The following is a 23135-nucleotide window of genomic DNA, read 5'->3' as shown; positions in this document are numbered from 1 at the left end:
AGTCAAGTTTTGGGGTACTATCAAAAATATCCACAATTATCTTTAAAAAAGGCTATTAAAACACCCTTCCCTTTTCCAACTATCTGTGTATCACCAGATTTTCTTCACATATTTCAATCAAAACAACGTACTGCAGGGGCACCTGGAGAACTCTGTCAGTTAAGGTCGGACTCTGGATCTGGGCTCAGGTCACGATCTCACAGTTTGTGAGATCGAGCCCTGAGACAGGCTCCATGCTGACAATGTGGAGCCTGCTTGCAATTCTCTCTCTCTCTCTGCCCTTCCCCCCCTCAAAATAAATAACAACTAAACTTAAAAAAAAAAAACACCACAACGTACTGCAAAAGATTAAATGTAGAAGTAGCTAGGAGAATTAAGCTTCTTCCACTAAAGAGACTTACAAGAATGTAAACAATTGTAATTCTTCTAATTAAATGTACTTTTGCTTTGGGTTAAGATTTCTTCGGACACAAAATGCATGAGCCACGAAAGAAAAACCTAGTAAACTGGAAAACTGGATTTCACCAAAACTTAAATTTCTGCATTTCAAGAGACACTGTTACAAAATGCAAAGGCAAATCACAGAATAGGAGAAAATATCTGCAAAACACACATCTGATAATGAACTAGCATCTAATGGGGCACCTGGGTGGCTCTGTCGGTTAAACATCTGACTTCAGTCCAGGTCATGGTCTCACAGAAGAGATTCACCAGTTACAGCTAAATAAACTTAACAGAGACCACAGCTGCTGGACATCAAACAAGGGTATGATGTTTAAGTCTAGCTAAGGAAATAGCTCAATAAGACAAATGTTTTTTTTTTTAAATCAAGACTTTTTTGGGAATGCAAGCTGGTTCAGCCACTCTGGAAAACAGTATGGAGGTTCCTCAAAAAACTAACAACAAAACTACTCTATGACCCAGCAATTGCACTACTAGGTATTTATCCAAGGGACACAGGTGTGCTGTTTCGAAGGGACACATGCACCCCCATGTTTATAGCAGCACCATCAACAATAGCCAAAATATGGAAAGAGCCCAAATGTCCATCGATGGATGAGTGGATAAAGAAGATGTGGTGTGTACACACACACACACACACACACACACACACACACACAATGGAGTATTACTCGGCAATCAAAAAGAATGAAATCTTGGGGCGCCTGGGTGGCTCAGTCGGTTAAGCGTCTGACTTCAGCTCAGGTCACGATCTCACGGTCCGTGGGTTGAGCCCCACGTCGGGCTCTGGGCTGATGGCTCAGAGCCTGGAGCCTGCTTCCGATTCTATGTCTCCCTCTCTCTCTGCCCCTCCCCCGTTCATGCTCTGTCTCTCTCTGTCTCAAAAATAAATAAATGTTTAAAAAAAAAAAAAAAAAAAAGAATGAAATCTTTCCATTTGCAATGATGTGGATGGAACTGGAGGGTATTACACTAATTAGAGAAAGACAAAAATCATATGACTTCACTTATATGAGGACTTTAAGAGACAAAACAGATGAACATAAGGGAAGGGAAACAAAAATAATATAAAAACAGGGAGGGGGACAAAACAGAAGAGACTCATAAATATAGAGAACAAACTGAGGGTTACGGGAGGGGTTGTGGGAGAGGGATGGGCTAAATGGGTAAAGGGCATTAAGGAATCTACTTCTGAAATCACTGTTGCACTATATGCTAACTAATTTGGATGTAAATTTAAAAAAAATAAAAAATGAAACAAGTTAAAAAAAAATGACTTAAAAATGCAAAAAAAAAAAAAAAATCAAGACTTTTTGGAGAAATATATCAAAATCCAGAGTCTCTACAATATACTATTCACAATACTCAGGATTTAACCATAAATTACCAACATACAAAGAAACAGGAAATATGATCCACAGTCAAGAGCAGGAGTTGGTAAACTATGGCCTGTGGGTCAAATTCAGGCTGCCAGCTATTTTTATAAATCAAGTTTTGGGGGGGAACATAGTCATGCTCATTTTATTTACATATTGTCCATGGCTGCTTTCATGCTACAACAACAGAGTTGAGTAGATGCAATAGAGACTATATGGTCTGCACACCCTGAACACTATATGCCAATCAATCTCTTCCCTCTACCCTGACCCACTGACAATAACTGATCTACTTTCTCTCACTATTGGGTTTGTCATTCCTAGAAGTTCATGTAAATAGAATCATAAAGTGTGTACCTTTTATGCTGGTTTTTTATTTAGGACAATTTTTCTGATTCCAACTCCTGGTTGACAAAAAAGAAAACTCAATGAACAGAAACTTCAAGGTCACCAAGATGCTGGAATTAGCAGGCAAGAATTTTATTTTACTTCATTTTTTAAAGTTTTTTATTTTATTTATATTGTGAGAGATACAGAGAGCAAGTCAGGGAGGGGCAGAGAGAAAGACAGAATACCAATTGGGCTCTGCACTGACAGTGCAGTGGACATGGAGCTTGAACCCATGAACCATGAGATCAGAACCTGAGCTGAAATCAAGAGTCGGACGCTTAACCAACTGAGCCACCCAGGTGCCCCAGCAGGCAAGAGTTTCAAAGCATCTACTTTAACCATGAAAAAGGACATAAAAAATATGCTCTCGAGTGAACAAATAAGAATTTTCAGCAGAGAAACAGAAACTATAAAAAAGAGATAAACTGAAATGACAGAACTCTGAAAAATACAATACTGGAAATATGAAATTCACTGCTTGGGCTTAACAACAGAATGGAAATGATACAAGAAAGAATAAATGAACTTAAAGATATATCAATATGAGGAACAGAGTGAAAAAGATTGGAAAGAAAAGAACAGAGCCTCCATGAGCTGTAGGACAATATCAAAAGGTTTAACATATGTGAAAGCAGAGTCCCAGAAAGAAAGGAGGGAATGGGACAGAAAAAATATATACAAATTATATCAGAAAATTTCACAGAATTTGGTAAAAGACATAACTTTACAGATTAAGAAGCTCAAAAAAAACCCTAAAAATATGAAGAAAATCACACCTGGGCAGATCAAAGTCACACTGCTGAAAACCAAAGAGAAAAACTTGAAAGAAGCTATAGAAAAAAATGAGACAATACACAGAAGGAAACAACACTTGAACAGTCACTGACTTCTCACCAGAAAGAAGGGCAGCCAGTTTATATTAGAACAACTGCACAGACAAAATTGTATAACATTCACACAGTAGGGGCACCTGGGTGGCTCAGTCGGTTAAGCGTCCGACTTCAGCTCAGGTCATGATCTCACGGTCCATGAGTCCGAGCCCCACATCAGGCTTTGTGCTGACAGCTCAGAGCCTGGAGCCTGCTTCAGATTCTGTGTCTCCCTTTCTCTCTGCCCCTCCCCTGTTCACACTCTATCTCTCTCACTGTCAAAAATGAATAAGTATTTTAAAAAATTGTTTTTAATATTCACACAATGGACCACAACTCAACATTAAAAAGGAATATCTATTAAAGAGTCAATAATTAATAACCTTCCAAAACAAAAAGCACCAGGCCCAAAGGGATCACTGGTAAATACTAGCAAACATTTAAGAAAAACCGTACAGGGGCGCCTGGCTGGCTTGGTCGGTGGAGCATGCAACTCTTGATCTCAGGGTTGTGAGTTCAGCCCTGTGGTGAGTGTAGAGTTTACAGAAAAGAAAAGAAAAGAAAAGAAAAGAAAAGAAAAGAAAAGAAAAGAAAAGAAAAGAAAAGAAAAGAAAAGAAAACAAAGGGAAGGGAAAGGAAGGGAAGGGAAGGGAAGGGAAGGGAAGGGAAGGGAAGGGAAGGGAAGGGAAGGGAAGGGAAGGAAAGGAAAGGAAAGGAAAAAACCTGTATTAATTCCCTATAATCTCCTTGAAAAGACAGAAAAGAGAGAATACTTCCCAGCTCGTTCTATGAGGCCAATATTATCCTAATACCAAAATCACACAAAGACACGAGAAGGAAAGAAAACTACATGGGGCACCTGGGTGGCTCAGTCGGTGGAGCATCTGACTTCGGTTCAGGTCATGATCTGATAGTTCGTGAGTCTGAGCCCGCGTCAGGGTTGCTGCTGTCAGCGGCAGAGCCCGCTTCAGATCCTCTGTCTCCCTCTCTCTCTCTGCCCCTCCCCCACTTGCGCTCTCTCTCAAAAATAAAGAAACATTAAAAAAAGAAAAAGGAAAGAAAACTACAAACCAGTATCTCTTTAAGATGCAAAAATCCTCAACAAAATTTTAGCAGATCAAACCTAAACAAATATAAAAAGAATTTACACCATGACCTAGTGGAATTTATCCTGTGTATACAAAACTAGTTCAACATTCAAAAGCCGGTTAATGTAATCCATCACATCAAAAGACTAAAAAAGAAAAATTACAGATCCTATCAAAAAAAAGCATTTGACAAAATCCAACATTCATGAAAAAACCTCCCAGTAGGGGCGCCTGGGTGGCTCAGTTGGTTAAGCGTCTGACTACAGCTTGGGTCATGATCCCACATCTCATGAGTTCAAGCCCCACGTCAGGCTTTGTGCTCACAGTTCAGAACCTGGAGCCTGCTTCGGATTCTGCATCTCCCTCTCTCTCTCTCTGATCTTCCCCAACTTGCACTCTGTTTCTCTCTCTCAAAAATAAATATTAAAAAAATGCATATTAAAAAAAAATCTCAGTAAACTAGAAATAGAGGGGAACTTTCTCAACCTGATAGACTACCTGCAAAAAACCTATAGCTAACATCATACTTAATGGTAAGAAATTTGAAGCTTTCCCACTAAGATCAGGATGTCCCTCTTACCACTCATCAATATCATACTGGAAGAATGCAGTAAGGAAAGAAAAGGAAATCAAAGGTATACAGATTGGAAAGGAAAACAAAAATACCTTTCTTTGCAGATGACATGAATACCTATGGAGAAAATTGGAAAGAAGCAATAAAAAAAACCCTCCTTGAATGAATAAGAGTTTAAGTAAGGTTGAAGGATACAAGGTCAATTACTTTCCTATATACCAACAATGAGTAAGTAGAATTTTAAATTAAAAACAGAATACCACTTCATTAGCACCCCTCAAAATGACATACTTAGGTGTAAATCCAACAAAATATATATAAGATCTGTATGAGGAAAACTATAAAACTCTGATGAGTGAAATGGAAAATGAACTAAACAAATGGAGAGCTATTCCACATTCATAGATAGGAAGACTCAACATTGTCAAGATGTCCGTTCTTCTCAACTTGATCTATAAATCCAATGCAATCTCAATCCAAATCCCAGCAACTTATTTTATGGATGTCAACAAACTGATTCTAAAGTTTATATGGAAGGCAAAAGACTCAGATTAGCCATCACAGTACTGAAAGAAAAGAACAAAGTTGGAGGACTGATGATACTGGACTTATAAAGCTACAGTAAACAAAACAGTGTGGTTGCGGCAAAAGAACAAACAGATCAATAAAACAGAATAAAGAGCCCATTTCAGACCCTCATAAATATAGCCAACTAGTCTTTGACAAAGGAGTGAAGGCAATAAAATAAAGCAAAGAGATTCTTCAACAAATAGTGCTAGAGCAACTGGATATGCACATGCAAAAAAAAAAAAAAAAAAGAATCTAAACACAGACCTTACACTTTTAACAGAAATTAACTCAAAATAGATCAGAGACCTAAATGTAAAATACAAAACTATAAAACTTCTAGATGATAACATGAAAGAAACTCTAGCTGAACTTAGGTATGGTGATGCCTTTTTAGATACAAAACAGACATAATTCATGAAAGAAATAACTGATAAAGCGACTTCATTAAAATTGAAAACTTCTATTCTGTAAAGGATAGTATCAAAAGGATTAGAAGACAAACCACAGACTGGGAGAATATGCACATCTGATTAAGGACTGTTAAACACACAAAGGACTCTTAAAACTCAACAACAACAAACAACCCGATTTTAAAAAATCAGCCCAAGTCCTCAACTGACACCTCATGGAAGAAGACACACAGGGGAAATAAGCATATGAAAAGGTGCTTCACATCAGTTGTCACCAGAAAAATTAAAACAGCAATGAGCTATCAACACAGACTTATTAGAATGGCCAAAACTGACAGCACCAAATGCTGACAAGGACGTGAGCTAACCCTCACACACTGCTGATGGGAATGCAAAATGGTGCAGTCACTTGGGAAGACAGTTTGGCGGTATCTTATAAAACTAATCATTCTCTTCCTATATGATCCAACAACTGCACTCCCTGATATTTACAGAAAGAAGGTGAAAACTTAGGTCTACATAAAAACCACATATGGATGTTTATAGCAGCATGATTATGTTTACTCATAACTGCCAAAAACTGGAAGCAATCAACATGGCCATCAGGAGATGAATGGATCAAAAAGCTGTGGAACATCCTGACAATGGAATAGTACTCAGCACCAAAAAGAAAAGAGCTACCAATCAAGTCATGAAAGATATGGAGGAACCTCAAATACATAATACTAAGTGAAATAAGCCAATCTTAACTACATACTGTATGATTCCAACTATATAACATTCTGGAAAAGGCAAAATTATGGAGACAGTAAAAAGATCAGTGGTTGTTGGTGGGGGAGGTGTGAGAAAAGAGATGACTAAATAGAGCAAGAGGATTTTTAGGGCAGTGAAAAATACTCTGTGTGATATTATAATGATGGATATATGTCATTATACATTTGTCTAAACCCACAGAATGTGCAACACCAAGAATGTACAACACCAAGAGTGAACCCTCAAGTGAACTGTGGAATTTGGATAGGTTCACCCTTGGTAAAAAAAAAAAAAAAAAATGTCCCATTCTGGTGAAGGATGTTGATAATGGGAGGCTATGCATGTGTGGGGGCAGGGGCACATGGAAAATCTCCATCCTTCCCTCTCAATTTTGTTATAAACCTAAAACTGCTTTCAAAAAGAAAATCTTAAAAAAAAAAAAGGAATAAACTATTGACATACTTCACATCCATGACAATATCATGGATAAATCCTTAAAATATGCTGAGTGAAAGAAGTTAGATACAAATCTCTAGAAAAAATAAGTGTAATCTACAGTGACAGAAGGCAGATCAGTGTTTACCTGGGAACTGAGGGGAAGTAAGGACAGTCATTGAGAAGGAACACAGAACATTTTAGGGTAATGGGCATGTGCTATACTTTGATCATGTTAGTGTTTACATGTGTGATTAACTTGTAAAAACTCATCTATGTGCAATTTAAAGTGTCTTTTATTAACGTATATTATATCTAAAATTTTTTAATTATTTAAAAATCTAAGGGACAATAATTCTAAGTTTCTACAATTAAGACTCTGAAAATTTTTCAAAGACCTTATCCGAGAAAAATTCAAGTCTTTCTAATACAACATAAGTAGCAGGTATGTAGTTTTCTTTATAATGAATACTGCCAGCGAATAATGTAACAGATGTGTATTTGGGAAAGGAAAGGCCAAATTAAAATCAAACTCTAAAGAATATTCAAGAATTAATATTCGATTTACATAGTAAAAGAGTAGACCTAAATTCAACCATATCAATAATTACATTAAATATAAACTGACTAAAGCCTTTATTTAAAAGGCAGCTTGTCAGAAGAGATCAAAAAGAAAGATCCAATTATATGCTGTCTACAGGACACATAAAAATGTAGATAAGCTAAAGATGAATGATGGGAAAATATACACCATATAAAACATAAACATGAGACTGTAGTATTTATATCACATAAAGTAAACTTTAGCATAAAGAATATGACAAAGATAAAGAGAAACATTTCATAATGATAACATGGCCAATTTGTCAAGAATATATAATAATCATAAATATATATGTATCTAACAACATAGCCTCAAAGGATAACAAAGAAAACTTCACAGAATTAAAAGGAAAAAGAGGGAAGTCTATAACCATAAACATTTTAACTTTACTCCCTCAGCAATCAATGTAACTGAATTTTTAAAAATCAAAATAATATAGATCAATGTTCTTCAGTAAGTATAGACACAAATATCCCTAAAAAATAATAGCAAGTCAAATCCAGCAATATATAAAAACAAAAATGTATCTTGTCCAAGTGAATTTATGCCAAGGATGATGACTGGTTTAACACTTGAAAAAAAAAAAAATCAATGTAATTCACCTTATTAACAGAATAAAGGGGAAAAACTATTTGATAATTTTAATAGATGCAGAAAAACTATTTGACAAAACTAAGCATCCAACCATGTTAAGAACTCTCAGAAAATCAGAAACAGAAGAGAACTTCCCCACTATGATAAAGAGCATCCACAAAAAAGCTATAGCTATCATCAAGCTTAATGGTAAAATAGTAAACATTTCCTCCTAAGAGCAGGAACTACTCTACTCTACCACTTCTATTCAACACTATACTGGAGGTCCTAGCCAGTGCTATAATGTTTACAAGAAATAAAAGGCTTAAGATTTCAAAGGAAGAAATAAAACTGTATGTTCACAGAAGCTATCGTTGTTTATATAGAAAATCTTAAAGAATCTACAAAACTACTAAGACATTCATGTGTAAATTTAGCAAAACAGGAGGTACAAGATTAATATATAAAATAAATTGTATTTTTACAAACTAGCAAGAAATGGTTGGAAACTTTTTTGAAAATTTACTTCTGGGGTGCCTGGGAAGCTTAGTAGGTTAAATGTCCAACTCTTGTTCTCAGTTCAGGTCTTGATCTCAGGGTTGTGAATTCAAACTCCACATTGGGACTACTTAAAAATAAATAAATAAATAAATAAATAAATAAATAAATAAATAAATAAAAATTTAAAAATTTAATTCTACTTGAATAGTGTCAAAGAATATGAAATAGAAAAAAATTCTTTTGAAATCTAAAAAAAGATGTGTAAGACCTGTACACTGGAAATTACAAAATGTTGGTAACACAAAGACCTAAATAACCAAAAGACACATATTTATGGATTGGAAGGCTCAATATTATTAGGATGTCAATTTTCCCCAAATTGATCTACAGATTCAAGGCAACTGTGTCTCACCAGTTTTGTTTTTGCTTTTGTAGACACTGGCAAGCTGCTTCTCAAACATATAATGGTAGTGTAAAGGACCCAAAAGTAGTGGAAAGGTTCAAGGCAACCTTAAAAAAAAAACAGAACACCTTATGTTCTCTGACTGCAACTTACTATAAAGCCATAATAATCACAACAGTATGATATGGCATAAAGATAGACAAATAAACCAATGCAATAGAATAGGACTCACAGGGGTGCCTGGGTGGCTCGGTCAGTTAAGCGTCTAACTCTTGATTTCGGCTCAGGTCACGATCTCAGGTTCGTGGGTTCGAGCCCCACAACGGGCTCTGCGATGACAGTGCGGAGCCTGCTTGGGATTCTCTCTCTCCCTCTGCCCCTCCCCGAGTCATGTTCGCTCTTTCTCCCTCTCAAAATAAATAAACATTTAAAAAAAATAGTACTCAGAAATAGGCCTACTATTTATACAAATGACTCATATTGTCATTTGGTTTTTGGCAAAGGTGTAAAGTAACCCAATGGAGAGAAAGGAAAGTCTTTCCAACACATAGTGCTAGAAGAACTGAATAGGTACATAGGAAAAAATGAACCTCAACCCCTACTTCTCACCATGCAGAAAAATTACCTTGAGGTGGATCATAAAGATCAAAGCTATTAGCACCACGCTCTAACCAACTGAACTAACCAGCCTAGATGGATCATAAAGATAAAAGCTAAAATGATAAAGCTTCCATAAGAAAACAGAGAACATCTTTGCTACTTCAGGGTAGGTAAAGGTTTCTTAGGACAAAGAATGCAAAAACTATAAAAGAGAACTTGATAAATTAGACATCCTTAAAATTAAAACTTCTGTTCATCAAAAGATACAATTAAAAAATGAATAGCTAAGTCAGAGAGTGGAAGAAAATTTCAGAGAATATATAACTGACAAAGGGCTTTATATTTGGAATATGCAAAGAACTTCTAAAAACTCAACCAAAAAAAAAAGGGAGGGGGGCAAAAATCTGAGTGGACACTTCACAAAAACAAATATATGCATGATCAATAAGCAGGAGGGAAAAGTGATCAATATCATTAATAATGAGGGAAATGCAGAATAAAACCACAATGAAATACAACCACCTGAGTGGCAAGGATATGGAGCAACCAGAATTCTCATACCTTGTAGGAAGAGTGTAAAATCGTATATCCACTTGGGAAATTTATCTGTCAGTTTCTTATAAAACTAAACATATACCTAGCCTACTACCTGATGATTCCACCCCTAGAAATTTACCCAAGAGAAATAAAAGCATATGTTCACACAAAGACTTGTATTTGACTGTTCACAGCAGCTTTATTCATAATAATCAAAATCTGGAAATCATTACATGCCCCTCAAAGGAGAACGGACAAACAGTGGTATATTAACAAAAGGAATATTACTGGACAATAAAGAGACATGAATGAATGTCAAAAAACATTATGCTGAATGAAAGAAATCCTACACGAAAGAGTACACATTCTATGATTTCATTTATGTGACACTCTAGAACCTGCTAAATTAATTTCTGATTAAAAAAATCAGAAATCAGCAGTTGCTTTTGGAAGAAGGGACAAGAAATGACTGGGAAAGCATTCCCTACCAAAATAACACTACCATTCTTCACAGAGCTAGAACAAACAATCCTAAAATTCGTATGGAACCAGAAAAGACCCCGAATAGCCAAGGCAATCTTGAAAAAGAAAACCAAAGCTGGAGGCCTCACAATTCCAGACTTTGAGCTGTATTACAAACAAACCTGTAATAATCATCAGAACAGAATGGAACTAGGACAATAACAGACACATAGATCAATGGAACAGAATAGAGAACCCAGAAAGGGACCCACAAATCTTTGACAAAGCAAGAAAGAATATCCAATGGAATAAAGACAGTCTCTTCAGCAAGTGGTGCTGGGAAAACTGAACAGCGACATGCAGAGAAATGAACCTGGACCACTTTCTTACACCAGACACAAAAATAAACTGAAAATGGATGAAAGACCTCAATGTAAGACAGAAAGCCATCAAAATCCTCGAGGAGAAAGCAGGCAAAAACCTCTTGGATCCTGGCCGCAGCAACTTCGTACTCAACACGTCTCCAGAGGCAAGGGAAACAAAAGCAAAAACGTATTGGGACCTCATCAAAATAAAAAACTTCTGCATAGCGAAGGAAACAATCAGCAAAACTAAAAGGCAACCAACAGAATGGGAGAAGATATTTGTAAATGACATATCAGATAAAGGGATAGTATACAAAATCTGAAAAGAACTTATCACACTCAACACCCAAAAAAACAAATAATCCAGTGAAGAAATGGACAAAAGACACAAACAGACACTTCACCAAAGAAGACATCCAGATGGCCAACCGACAGGAAAAAATGCTCCACATCACTCATCATCAGGGAAATACAAATCAAAACCGCAATGAGATACCACCTCACACCTGTCAGAATGGCTAACATGAACAACTCAGGCAACAACAGATGTTGGCGAGGATGCAAAGAAAGAGGATCTCTTTTGTACTGCTGGTGGGAACGCAAGCGAGAGTGGTGCAGCCACTCTCGAAAACAGTATGGAGGTTCCTGAAAAAATTAAAAACAGAACTACCTTATGACTCAACAATTGCACTACTAGGCATTTATCCATGGGATACAGGTGTGCTGTTTCGAAGGGACATATGCACCCCAATGTTTGTAGCAGCACTATCCACAATAGCCGAAGTATGGAAAGAGCCCAAATGTCCATCGATGAATGAATGGATAAAGATGTGGTGTGTATACACACACACACACACACACACACACACGCACACGCACACAATGGAGTATACTCAGCAATCAAAAAGAATGAAATCTTGCCATTTGCAACTACATGGATGGAACTGGAGGGTATTATGCTAAGCGAAATTAGTCAGAGAAAGACAAATATCATATGACTTCACTCATATGAGGACTTTAAGAGACAAAACAAATGAACATAAGGGAAGGGAAACAAAAATAATATAAAAACAGGGAGGGGACAAAACATAAAAGATGCTTAAATATGGAGAACAGGGTTGGGGGGGGGGGGGGGGGGGGGGGGGGGGGGGGGATGGGCTAAATGGGTAAGGGACATTAAGGTATCTACTCCTGAAATCATTGTTGCACTATATGTTAACTAATTTGGATATAGATTTAAAAAAATAAAATTAAAAAAAAAGAAATACAAAATCTGTAAAATTGAAAATTAAAAAAAATGGATGAAAGAACAAAATGTAAGACAGAAGGCATCAAAATCCTAGAGGAGAACACAGGCAACCAATCTCTTTGACCTCAACTGCAGCAAGTTTTTATTAGACATGTCTCGGGAGGCAAGGGAAACAAAAGCAAAAATGAACTATTGGGACCTCACGAAGATAAAGAGCTTCTACACAGCGAAGGAAACAATGAGCAAAACTAAAAGGCAACTGACAGAATGGGAGAAGATATTTCCAAATGACATATCAGATAAAGGGTTTGTACCCCAAAAACCATAAAGAACTTACCACACTCAACACCCAAAAAACAAATAATCCAATGAAGAAATGGGAAAAAGACATGAAGAGACACTTTTCCAAAGAAGACATCTAGACGGCTAACAGACACATGAAAATATGCACAACATCACTCATCATCAGGGAAATACAAATCAAAACCACAATCAGATACCACCTCACGCCTGTCAGAATGGCTAAAATTAACAACTCAGGAAACAACAGATGTTGACAAGGACACGGAGAAAGAGGATCTCTTTGGCACTACTGGTGGGAAGGCAAACTGGTGCAGCCAACCTGGAAAACAGTATGGAGATTCCTCAAAAAATTAAAAATAGAACTACCTTGTGACCCAGCAACTTCACTACTAGGTATTTATCTAAAGGACACAAAAATGCTGATTCGAAAGGGTACATGCACCCCAATGTTTATAGCAGCACTATCGACAAAAGCCAAATTTTGGAAAAATCCCAAATGTCCATCAACTGACAAACGGATAAAGATGTGGTGCATATATACAATGAAATATTACTCAGCAATCAAAAATAATGAAATCTTGCCATTTGCCACAATGTGGATGGAACTACAGTGCATTATATTATGCTAAGTGAAATAAGTCAGTCAGAGAAAGACAAATATCATAAGAGTTCACTCGTACATGGAATTTGAGAAAAACAACAGATAAACATAGGGGAAGGGAAGGAAAAATAAGAAAAACCAGAGAGAGAGACAAACCATAAGAGACTCTTAAATACAGAGAACAAACTGAGGGGTTGTTGGAGAGATAGATGTTGGTTGGGGGTTCGGCCAAATGGGAGATGGGCACTAAGGAGGGCACTTGTTGGGATGCACACTGGGTGTTGTACGTCTAAATTCCATTCCTGAAATCATTATTGCACTATATGTTAACTAACTTGGATTTACATTAAAAACGATAAAGAAAAGATATGCCTGGGAAAGTGTATGAGGGAACCATTTGGCCTAATGGTAGTATTCTCTATACTTGATGGGGTCTGAATACACAGGCACATACATTTGTCACAACTCATGGAACGGTACACTTAAGACTTACGTATTTAACTGCATATACATGTTACTACCAAAAAAATAAAAAACACACAAATAATAATATTTAACTCTAATTAATGATATATATGTTCACGGATTTAAAGGTGAAGTTACTGATGACTACAAATTGCCCTGATATGCATCGAAAAAAAAAAGAGGACTGATGAATGGATAGAGGGATGGAAAGATATTGCTAAAACCTATTTAGCAGAATGTTCATTGTTGAATCTAGGTGGTGAGTGTTAATGTACAATACTCCCAGCTTCCCCTAGTGTTTAAAAATTTTTCATAATAAAATATTGGGGTAAAAATAAATCCAATCATTTAATTCCTCTGCCTAAAAACTTTCCCTGCTGGTTACACTCAGTAATTACCAATGGCCTTTACTCAGACCTGGTTCTTACTTACTTGTCTGAAATTTCTGACATTGTTAGGCACTTCTCCCTTTGAAACCCTAAACTATTATAAGCTGTTTCCCTTCCTTTCTGCCTTCGCTTCCTCTTTATACTCCCAAACTGCAGGTGTACCTCAGGGTTCAGAATTAAGCCCTACTCTATACTTTTTCCCATAAAAAACTCAATTCTAGTATCGTAACTATCACCTCTACACAGTCAACTCTTCGAGTCTAGTGTCCCACTTCCAAAGGCCAACTTAGTATTTTAACTTGTATGTCTCATATCATCAAATTACTTCTTTACCCTCGAAACGTAGAACTTGAATTCCATTTCCCAATTACTACCACGTAGCACGTAACTACTAACCAGGGTCAATACAGGGAAGTTCGTTTTGACACCTTCCCCAGTCTTAATCTCTAAAATAATCCAGCATCAATTCCTCCTGAATCCATTTCTTCTCTTTCATTCCACCATCACTACTACTCTTATAAGGATCCTTGGAAACTCAGTTTATTGTAAGGGCTTCTCCTGGTTGATGTCCCAGCCTCTGTCTCTCTCCAAAATTCTTCCTGCATGTTTCTAAAACATCTCTAATTATGTATCTATCTGCATAACTTCTATGATTCCCCATATTTAAAAGACACTAATCTATGCTAAGCAGAAAAAATTAAATAAGACGTGTTACTTGCTGTGGTAGCAGATTTCCAGATATGGACCCTTCCCAATGCACCAGGCCTCCTGGTGTCCATGCTCTTCACAGTCCCCTCCAATGCTAAATCTGAGCTGGCCCTGTGACTCATTTTAACCAAAAGAATGCCACAGAAGTAGCACTACACCAGTTCCAAGGCTATGGCTTAGGAAAGCCGAGAAATTTCCACTTTTGCACTCTTGGGAGCTCTGAGCCACCAAGTAGAAAATCTGCCCCTGTGTTGGAAAGACCACCTAGAGAGGAAAAAGCCCTGAGATAATATAGAGAGAGAGAGTCAGAAAAGGCCTAGACCTCTTGGAGTCCCAGGTGAGCCCAGCCTTCCAGGTGTCCCTGCCAAGGTGTCAGAAATATTAATGACACCATCATGGATGTTCAAGACCCAGTCACCATCCGGCCACAGCTACAGGAATGGCTCTAAAGGAGACTAGCAGAACCGTCCATCTGAGACTCAGTCAACCCAAAGAGTTGTGAGAGGAATAGAAATTACTATTGTTGTAAGATACTAAGTTTTACGACTGCTTTTTTACACAGCAATAGATAAATCAAAACACTTACACTCAAGAAGCTAACTATATGATGGAGGAGGCATTCAAGTTAACAAAAAGACCATCAGAGATATGGGTTAAGACAGAGGTACACACAGCATGCTAGTGAGTACAGAGGAGGGTCATCTAAATTAAATGTTCACAATGTGTGAAGGGGAGGATGTGGAAAAGCTTTCTAGAGCAAATAATACAGGCTGAGTTTTAAGTGAGTTCATGTTGTAGTATGTATAAACCAGCATGGCTGTTGGGGTGCCTGGGTGGCTCAGTCGGTTAAGCGTCAGACTTTGGTTTAGGTCATGGTCTCACGGTTTGTGACTTTGAGCACCACATAGGGCTTGCTGATGTCAGCTCAGAGTCCGCTCCAGATCCTCTGTTTCCCTTTCTCTGCCCCTCCCCCGCTCGTGCTCTCTCTCAAAAATAAAAAGACATTAAAAAGAAGAAGAAGAAGGAGGAGGAGGAGGAGGAGGAGGAGGATGTACGGAACTTGGTCAAAGTCTATGAGATAAGAATTAGGATGACTCTCAGTGTTTCAGCTTAGGTGTGGTTGGAAGGGCACAGTGCTGCCACTTATGGAGAAATGGTAGAAGCGAGAGTGAACTGAATTCACATCCAGGTAGAAACGTTCAACTCAGATACTGGGACAGGAGGAAGGGATGGATGTGTGTGCCAATAGCTGGGAAACTGAAGGAAGTTTCACTTGATGGCCTCTATTTCTTCAGTGAAATAAAAAGCGAGATCATCTGCTAAGACGAAGGAGAGAAATGGGGGAGAGAGAAAGTTCAGAATGGGAGGTAAAAGTTTGGGACAGCTCTCAGAGGAAGAGGGAGCCCTGAAGATCCAGGTGCTGTTAGAAGTCATACATTTATTCGGACCCAAAACACACCGTCATGTGACTGTCTCCAGCAGCTCTCAGCAGCCCAGGGGTAAGATGGCAGGCCAGGTGGCGGACCTGACCCAGGACTGGAGGACCACAGAAAAATGCAGGGGAAGAGAATGGAGGGGAACACTAAGGGAGTAATTCAAGCAGTGGACCACACGTCTAGGCTGGCTATGGAAAGACATGCATCCAGGGAGCTGAAAGACTGGTGGCAAAGGAGCAAGGTCACCAAAAGAGAAAGGGGACCTGAAGTGGTCCAAGTGTAGACTTACTGGGAACAAGTCGACTGCCGGGAGGACTGAAGGCTGTGGTTAAATACAGGATGTTGTGACAGCCTGGCTCACTGCTGCACACCCAAGAAACACTCACCAGATTGACTGTTTACTAGGCAAGCTACCAGGGCTTCCATGCGTACCTGTTAAATAAACTACCATTTGGTGAGAGAATTCCAAAATGAATCTTCATGCACCCTATTAATTTCAATTTAGCACAGACTCTTGTGACATATCTAAAGAAATGCTTCCAACACTAAGTACCTTGATCTACTACTTACCTATCACTCTATCATGTGAGTTCATTAGGCAAGCTCACAACATCTTTTAAAAAAGAAGAATCGGGCTTAATATTGCAGCTTTCCTGCTATTTGTCCCAAGATACTTCTACAAGTTGATTGATGAAGCCCTTTAAAGCACAAGCTCACCATCTTTTATGGAGGAAGGGCTCTACTTGCTGTCATTCCCCATGAGTCACAGTTAAAGGCAGGAATCTTAAAAAGAAGTTCTGCCCTGGAACAACATGCACACTGAGCCCTCACCTTCTCCAAGCCAGCAATAATCTTGGAGGATATAAGCAGAGAATTAGGAAGTGTCCCACAAAAGCAAGACAATGTCCGTGACAAAGCAACCAAGTATCCAGGAGAAAAAAATCAAATAAACTGATTATTCGGTACTCTCTCTCAAAATAAATAAACTTTAAAAAATAAATAAATAAAATACATAGTGACTACCTCAAAAAGTACAAAGCACTTAGCAGATTTCTATTAAATTCACCTTCACATAACATCAGTGAAAAATTCTTTTTTTCATTTTTTTTTAATATTTATTTATTTTTGAGAAAGAGAGAGAGAATATAAGCAGGGAAGGGACAGAGAGAGAGACACAGACTGTGAAGCAGACTCCAGACTCTGAGCTGTCAGCACAGAACCCAAGGCGGGGCTCGAACCCACAAACTGTGAGATCAGGACCTGAGCCGAAGTCAGATGTTCAACCAACTGAGCCACCCAGGGGCCCCTAAAATTCTCTTTTGAAAAAATTATTTATTTTGAAAGAGAGAGAGAGAGAGAGAGAGAGAGAGAACAGGGGAGGGGTAGAGAAAGAGGGGAGAGAGAATCCCAATCAGGCTCCACAGTGTCAGAGTGGAGCCAGACACGGGGCTTGAACTCATGAACCATGAGTTCATGACCTGAGCTGAAACCAAGAGTCAGATGCTGAACTGACTGAGCCACCCAGGCGCCCCAATGTGAAATTCTCTTAATTTGCTATCCAGTGATTCAACAAATACTTGTCAAATAATTACCAGATATATAGCAATGAACTGAGTACTGGAAAAGAATATGAGAATGAATTTTTTTTAATTACCTATACACAGAGAGAATCTAGTATTTATCCTCAAGAGGCTTACAATGTAAGTGGGCAGCTGAGACATACACAGGTGGGAAAAAATGTAGGGTACAATATAAAAATAAGCACTAAATGGTCAGAGAGCTGTATAGATGTTCTGAGGAGGGAGAAATCAGAAATTAGTTCAGGAAGAAGTGGATAAGGAAGATGTCACAAAGTAGGCAGAATTAAGTTGAAACTTGTAAGATAAAACGGCTAAGACGCCTTACAAAAGAACCCCATTATTTCCCCCATTTTCAGAGCCAGAAATATGGGAACTACACCAGCTCCTCCCTGTCACCGACCAGTGCTCCTGACAAATGCGTTCCCTTCTCTCCTCCCCGCTGGCACCAGAGTGAAACAGGCTCTGACAGAGACATCTCCTAAGTGGCCCTCCAAGCTACTCCCACCTGCTTTGCTTTCCACCTGCCAAAGTCATTTATCTAAAATACAAAGCTCATCCTTTGATACCTCTCCTCCCTTAAAATCTTTCAATATCTCTATCAGGGAAAAACCCAAACTCCTGAACACAACATAGGAATCTTTTGTGACCAGCTTCCCACTACTTCACTGGCCTCATTCCGGCCCAGCTAACAGCTCAGTGTGGCTCTCTCATCTGTAGGCCTCCTGCCTGCAAGCTCTTTGCCCTATTCTTTGCCCCACTAATTCCTCCTGGTATCTACCCCCACCCTATAACTCTACCTTTGAACGTTTCGATCCAAAACAAAAATCAAGAGAATGGTATAATAAACACGTGCCCTTCATCTAGCTTCATCAGTTGTTACCCTTACTTGCCACATTCATTTTGTCTCTCTCGGAACCATCTGAAAGTTACAGACATCCTTACACCTAGCCCCTAAAACTCCAGCAAGTAGCTCTTAAAGAACAAGAACAATCTTCTACATAAACATTCAACAGCATAACCCACAGTATCCCAAATATTTAATATCAACACACTATCTAATATGTAATCCATATTCAAATTTTCCCATTTATTCCAAAACGTCCTTTACAGTTTGTTTGTTTTTTAATTTTTTTTTTTTAACGTTTATTTATTTTTGAGACAGAGAGAGACAAAGCATGAACGGGGGAGGGTCAGAGAGAGAGGGAGACACAGAATCTGAAACAGGCTCCAGGCTCTGAGCTGTCAGCACAGAGCCCAACGCGGGGCTCGAACTCACGGACCGCGAGATCATGACCTGAGCCGAAGTCGGACGCCCAACCGACTGAGCCACCCAGGCGCCCCTACAGTTTATTTGTTTAATCCAGGATCAAACCAAGGATCATCCATTGCATTTGGTGTTCATGTTCCCCTTTATCTTTCGGGATTTATTTCTGGAATCACTTTCTCCGGGAAGCCCTCTTTGACTCCTACCCAGTCCGGACCTCATACCACCACTATATGGTATCATTATACTATCATTTCCCTTATTAAGCAATAAGCTCCTTGAGGACTTTTTTTTTTTTTTTTAGTGTTTTTTAATTTTTGAGAGAGGGAGCGCGAGCAGGGGAGGAGCAGAGAGAGGGGAGACACAGAATCCGAAGCAGGCTCCAGGCTCTGAGCTGTTAGCACAGAGCTCGATGCAGGGCTCAAACTCACTGACCGTGAGATCATGACCTGAGCGGAAGTTGACGGCTTAACCGACTGAGCCACCCAGGTGCCCCCCCCTGAGGACTTTTTATTCTCTAGGCCCATATTGTCTAGCTCACAGAAGACACTCCATAAACACTGACTGAACGAAAGAGCTACAAACAGGAAATTTGACTGTTATGGACTGAAATGTGTCCCAAAATTCCTGTGTTGAAACTCTAACCAGCAGTGTGACTGTATTTGGAGATAAGGCCTTCAAGGAAGTAATTGAAGTTAAATGAGGGCATAAGGATGGGGATCTAATCCGGGAGGACTGGTGTCCTTATACGAAGAGGAAAGAGAGCAGGAGTGTGCACACCCAGAGGAGAAAGGCCATGTGAGGACAGAGCAAGAAGGCAGCGGTGTCTGCAAGCCAAGACGACAGCTTCACCAGAAACCAACCCTGCTGGCATCTTAACCTTGGACTTCCAGCCTCTGGAACTGTGAGACGATATACTTCTGTGTTGCTGTTGTTGTTGCTCTTGTTTTTATTGCTCATCCTGATTCTAATTATTATCCTTTCTTTTTCTTTTCCTTTTATTTTTACATTTCTGTTAAGTCACCCAGTCTGTGGTACTCTGTTAAGGCAGCCTGAGCAGACTAGCAAAATGAGCAAAAGCTCTGTGCCCACAGTTACCGTGGATGACGGAATGCAAAACAAAACCTCTATCACTGCCTGAACAAAGATACACACAGAAGACTTCTTCCTCCTGCTTCTGGAAAAGTGAACCCCACACGCCACAAAACAAATGACAGAAAGCACCATTCTGACATTCACAACACACGTAAAAACACCCAATTGGATCTTCAAGAGCACAAGCAGCAAACTGTTAGTATCAACCACTCTGGGGCTACCCAATCAGAAGGTAAAGAAAGTGGTCAGAGATATGTTAAGAGCGTAGAGTACACATCAAAAGGAAACCTTTCACAGAGCCTAGAATATAATTACAGACTCTCCTTCCTAGCTTTTGCTCACTAAGACGTCTGCTGCTGAGTTGCTCGCATCACATGTCTGTTTCACCTCCTCCCCCTTGCAGACCGTGAAGACGATGACAAAGGCCATGCTGTCAGCAGGTAGTGGCAGCGGTCTGGATCACTAGCAACACCAGGTATGGCGTTATGGTCCCAGCACACTCTTCATAACTGCTGGCACATGGATCAGCACGGACAACCGACCCAACTTGTAACCATCCATCATTCGAGTGTCAACAAAACAGACTGATCCTTAGGCTCTTTCCCAAATGTGCTTTCTCACGTTGACCTTTCACGGTTACCATCTTTCATGCTTGGAAAAATGATTCAACCGATGAGCTTGCTACTTTTCACTCACCAGCAAGCCAAGATTTTAGTGACAAATAAAAGCGCATTTTACAATTTAAATAAAATCATCAGTGTTCGCAGTTATTTTTATTTCAACATTAAGAAAGTTGGAAAACTGAAAATCCGACCAAATTCTACACCTACTTTGTTCTTACTGCAATGCCCAGAAGAGAACATAGATCCACTAAATAATTCTCTCCAAACAGCTTACTTACGCTGTTACTGTTTGAAATCTGTTTTAGTGGATAACATAATCAGAGTACTTCCATACCCTGAACTTCTGAAGAACCAGGTTCAAAACAAGCGAAGTGGTTGTTAGATGCATTTCAAAATCTTGATCACACTTAGGACCAACAAGCAGCTGCTATTATTTTAAGGTATTATTTAATCTGAACATTTTTCTTTATTGAATCTAAAACAAGGTGCTGAAAACGCTGAAGTCATTACAGGATTTTATTTGTGCACTTGTTTTTCAAATAAGAATTAGACCAAAAGAAAAGGAAGTAGGAACATAAACACGACTGGCTACTTATGCACAAATATATACATACGTGCAGGGTTCTACTCTAAACAGCATCATTTACCTTCTGCCCTTCTCACAAAGCTTCTCAATTTCAGCTTTCAGATCCTGCTCCTTCTGCAAAAACTCCTTCTTTTCTTTCTCTATCTTCTTTTTTGTTTCTTCTCGCTTTATTGTTACATCCTGGATAGCCTTCAGTATCTCCTGAGTCCCCCATAATTACAGCCACACACAAATAAAGAAGGAAACAAATTAGTTCTTTTGGTCTGAAGGTTATTTTTAACTAAACAAATTAACACACTGACTTTAGTAAATTCAACTTGAACTGAAGGAATCTGGTTCATGAGTGGCTCAGAAAGCCAGTATTTAGATGTAAGAGAGAAAGTTACAATGAAGTAGATTTCAATTCAGTAGGACAAAGAACTTCTAACAATCCCAACTGTTCAAAAATGGAATTTACTGCCTTCTGAGGAAGAACCTCTCCATTACTCATGTTTGGGTAAAGGCTGAATGAACACCTGAAAAGAATGCCTGTACAGGGTGGGAATTTCCTATTTCCAACAAATATGGTTTTGTTTTGTTTTGTTAAGGTTCTACTTATTATGTGTGAGGGTTTATATATATATATATATATATATATATATATATATGTATGCATATATATATATATACGTATATATGTATGTATGTGTGAGTTTATATATATGTACATACATATATATATGTATATATGTATGTGTGAGGGTTTATATATATATGTATGTATGTGTACATATATACATATATACATACGTGTATGTATACATTTGTAGTAAGAAGTCAAATAATAAAAAAGTGATAGGTCACTCCTTGTCCACCCCAATTCCACCCATAACCAACATGATGTTGGAGCAGGCTTTCACATCTCTCTCTGTTCTTACACAAACACATGTATACTTAAATATGTATTTCTTTGCTTTTGTGTTTTTTCCAAATGAGAGGATTTTATACATGTTATTTGCCATCCTTTTTTCCACTTGATGTAAACACACTGTCAATATAGATTTAACTTAAAAATAGCTGTATAAGACATAATATGTATATATCCAATTTATCCAACCATTCTGTTAAGAGTCCATTAAGTTGATTCCAGTTTTTTTGGTAACTACACACCATACTGCAATAAATACTCTATGTCTATGTTTTCATATAAAAACGTTTATTTCTGTAGAACAGACTTAATAATACGATCGCTAGGTCACAGAACATTTCAGTTTTAACTGATAATTTTTTTTAAATAAAACAATTTTTTTTAATGTTTATTTTTAAGAGAGAGAAACAGAGTGTGAGCACGGAAAGGCAGAGAGAGAGGGAGACACAGAATCCAAGCAGGCTCCAGGCTCTGACCTGTCAGCACAGAGCCCGACACGGGGCTCTAACCCACAAGCTATTGAGATCATAACCTGAGCTAAGTCGGATGCCGAACCGACTGAGCCATCTAGGTGCCCCTAACTGATAATTCTTAACAACTTTTCCAAAAAGGTTGTAACAATGCATACATCTACAAATGTCTGAAAAGAGTTCATTTTTCCTCACCCTGACAATTTATTTCATTTTTGCCAATCTCTTGAGGGGAGAGAGAGGAATGGTATCTAATAATTTTAGGGAGCATTTTCCTAACTCCCATCCTTTACTGTTTTTAATGTCTGCTTCCTCCAACTCAAAGAAGCATTCAATGCAGAGACTATGTTTTCTTTACCATTAAATCTGCAGAGCTCAGATCAGGAACTCAGAAAACGCTGAGTGAAAGAATGAATGAATGAATGAATGAATGAATACTAGTGAGGTTGGGCTTCTTTTCATATGTTTATTATCCACTTGCTTTTTC

The 23135-nt window shown here is 38.5% G+C and overlaps 1 protein-coding gene across 1 annotated transcript in view; it reads right to left on the bottom strand.

Annotated features, from left to right (window-relative positions):
• RNF214 (ring finger protein 214) overlaps positions 1 to 23135 on the bottom strand; it is a 47511-nt gene that overhangs the window by 11969 nt on the left and 12407 nt on the right. Inside the window, 1 exon segment of the mRNA XM_042906702.1 lies at positions 21333 to 21472. Coding sequence (XP_042762636.1) covers positions 21333 to 21472 — 140 coding nt within the window.

Source organism: Panthera leo, chromosome D1 (genome assembly GCF_018350215.1).
Source record: "Panthera leo isolate Ple1 chromosome D1, P.leo_Ple1_pat1.1, whole genome shotgun sequence".
Classification (NCBI taxonomy): domain Eukaryota; kingdom Metazoa; phylum Chordata; class Mammalia; order Carnivora; family Felidae; genus Panthera; species Panthera leo.
Note: the sequence above shows the minus strand (reverse complement) of the source record. Positions and strands in the feature narration are given on the sequence as shown.